Genomic DNA, 3,124 nt, shown 5'->3' on the forward strand with positions numbered 1-3,124 from the left:
CAGCCCGGTGTCGCCCTCTGGCGGCCAGCACCACCCGGGAGAGACATCCTTGCAGTGGAGGTTTCCTTCGGTTGTTTTTATTTCATGAAACAAATAGTAAACCAAAACCATACAGTTGCCTGAAAACAGGCATCTCCCCTCTTTATTTAATATCTTAAGTCTGTTTTTCATCTACAAGAACTATGTCTGTATCAAATGTATTCTTTCACTGGGAAAAAGGACTTGCTTATCAGAAGCCTGCGGGTGCTTCCCTGCTCGAAGCAGCTCTGAACCCCAACCATTCTGTCTGTGACTGGCCTGCAGACTGGGAATTGATTTCCAGATCTCTGAAAATTTAAGATTTGCTTGGGTGATGTTGTGGTGGGGTTTGGTTTTGTTTGTTTGTTTAAACCACATGCTATATCCAGATGAACCAAACATTTCAGTAATAAATAGATTCGTACAGATCTTGGGAGGTTAACCTACGTTGTTCTGTGGGGTTTTTCCCGCATCTCTGCTGAGTGTGGTTGTCAGTAGACTGTTGATGAGGGTCACCAGAGTCGCTGTCAATTTAAATTCTGTCCTGTGTCTGCAAAGCTTTTCCTCCCAAAAGTTTTGTCAGAACTGCGACTCTGTCATTACCAGTCTGTAGAAAATATGCTTTCTCTGAAAAATTCCCTATTGCTTTATGTATGATAGACACTGCTCATCTGACCAAATGCAAAAGTCTGCAGTAGTTGGAAAACAAACAGGCAAAAAGAAAGACGTTTGGACAGTGACAGTAGTTCGTCAGTAGGAGTAATGTTAAAATTAGTAAAGCTGAACCAATGACTATCTAGGTGTCTTCCTCAAGTATATTGTTTTGTTTCTCCAGGTTTAGAAATGTTCAAAGAAGTCCAAGTTCCCATAATTCCTTCTGAAGCACCTTTCAAAAGACCAAGTGAGTTCAGATTTCTTCAACTTAAAACTTGCAGTACTTCTTGGTTCATTTTTCTGTGTTTCTTTCCATACAGAAAAGCTATTTGTTGTAGGAATTGTCCTTCAGTATTTTGTGAGGCCTAAGTTCGAAGTGCCTGAGCAGAATTTCTGTTTTTAAGATGTTAGACTTGTCTCCCTTTAGATATTTAGCTGTAGTACCTACTCAGAAGGACGGTGTTCTTGGCTGGTTTTATCGTATGCGCAGATACTCCAGAACTGTACCTGCAGTTGCATGGGATAAATCCACATGTACGTGCTTTATGGGAACTGATGTATTTTGACGTGTTACAATATTACCACCACAAAGCAGTGTTGTATTTTATGGACTGGTTTCTTCAGTTTGTGTGTGTCTTTTCTTTAGAGCCAGTGGAAACTTTCTGTACCTCTCTCATGGATTATTTCCGAGACGTGTGCAAGTCTGTGGCCGCAGAGCGTGGAGTAGCTCTTGATCACCTGTTTATTGATGGAACCCTCGTTCAAAGGCAAACTGAAACCAAGACTGGGAAGAATAGCATAAAAGCGGTGGAAAAGGAGCTGATAACTTGCAATCTGCAAGGGAAGGAAAAGACAGCCATTAAAAGAAGCCAAATATTTCAGATCCCGGGAGGTAAAGACTTAGAGACTAAAGTGATTGTGGTGCTGGGAAAAGCAGGGATGGGCAAAAGCATTCTTGTTCAGAAGATCTGCCAGGACTGGTCCAATGGAGAGCTTTCTCAGTTTGAATTTGTATTTTGGTTTGACTACAAACAAATAAGCTTGCCCGAGAAGCGATACAGCCTGCAGGATCTGCTTCTTGATTTTCTTGTAAAACCTCAGGAGGGAAGCAAAGAGATCTTTGAGTATATATTGCACAATCCTGCTAAAGTCCTTCTAGTTTTTGATGGTTTTGAAGGGTTGCACGATCACGAGCATTCTCCTCGCTGCTCAGCCAGCCAGCCTGAAACGGACTTGTGCAGTATAAAGGAGCTGCTTTCAGGACTCATCAAAAAAAAAGTACTCAGTGGTTGTACTTTATTACTTACAGCAAGACCAAAAGACAAGGTGTACCAGCATGTGTCCAAAGTGGATAAGACTATTGAGATAGTGGGATTTTCCCCTCAGCAGAGAGAATTGTACATAACCAAGTACTTTGAAGGCTTACCCGACTGCGGGAACGCGCTGAAATTAATCAAAGAGAGTGAGTACTTGTTCAGTCACTGTTACAGCCCGGTTATGTGTCGATTTGTTTGTTTTGTCTGTGAGACAGTACTTGAAAGGGGAGACAAAAGCCTTCCTTCAACTCTAACTACAGTCTTCCTGAAATTTGTTCAGCAAAAGATAATGCCTACGCGAACAGACGTTACAGCTGTGCAAAATGAAGAGAATCTTGCTGCACTAGCCCGTATAGCCTGGTGTCTTGGAGAAAAGAACCAAAGTGCCATGAAAAGCGATCTTCTTCCTTCTAAGGAAGTTAAAGAGTTTGCTCTGAAATATGGATTTTTCCTGCCATTTGTGTTCCCCAGACATTCAGATAGTGGAGAAGAGGAATTTGGGACCACATTTGCTGATTTTGTCGTTCAGAATTTCTTGGGTGCGCTTCATCTTATGTTAGCAGAAGAGACCAAGGATAAAAGTCTAACAAAGTACCTGTCCTTTCCATCTAAGAAGAAAAAACTTTATAACTGGTTAGATTTAGTGCCTCGATTTTTGGCTGGATTGTTGTTCCTCCAGGATGACCCCTACTTCTGCTCCTTTTCAAACAAGGATGTAAATCAATCAAACAAGAAGCAGAAAACCCTCTTGAAATATATTAGAAGGCTGCAAATAAATGAGCTCTGTCCAGAGACGTTACTTGAGCTGTTACATTTTATTTATGAAACACAAAGCAAGTATCTTTTGCAGCATGTGGCCTTAAGGCTCAAGCCAGACCTGTCTTTTCTGGACGTAGTTCTTACACCACCTGATGTCTATGTACTGCACTCTACTTTAAAAAGGTCAAAAGAAGAGTTTTCCTTGGATTTGCGAAACAGCAGCATTGACATGCAAGGGCTGAAAGACTTGGTTGGCCTAAAGAATGTGGCATCATTCAGGTTGGTCACTCTTTTAGATCGTAGCGTTACTCACAGGACTGTAGGTAGATGCCAGTTTCCTGCAGCAACAGCAGTCTTACCTGATGGGTTCACACTCT

The 3,124-nt window shown here is 41.7% G+C and overlaps 1 protein-coding gene across 1 annotated transcript in view; it reads left to right on the forward strand.

Moving 5' to 3' along the window:
• Nucleotides 1-853: 853 nt before the first annotated feature.
• CIITA (class II, major histocompatibility complex, transactivator) overlaps nt 854-3,124 on the forward strand; it is a gene marked incomplete at its 5' end in the record, with an annotated part of 8,369 nt that continues 6,098 nt past the window's right edge. Inside the window, 2 exons of the mRNA XM_010139134.1 lie at nt 854-919; nt 1,319-3,026. Coding sequence (XP_010137436.1) covers nt 854-919; nt 1,319-3,026 — 1,774 coding nt within the window. The remainder of the gene's footprint in view (nt 920-1,318; nt 3,027-3,124) is intronic.

Source organism: Buceros rhinoceros, unplaced genomic scaffold, assembly GCF_000710305.1.
Source record: "Buceros rhinoceros silvestris isolate BGI_N320 unplaced genomic scaffold, ASM71030v1 scaffold37346, whole genome shotgun sequence".
Lineage (NCBI taxonomy): Eukaryota > Metazoa > Chordata > Aves > Bucerotiformes > Bucerotidae > Buceros > Buceros rhinoceros.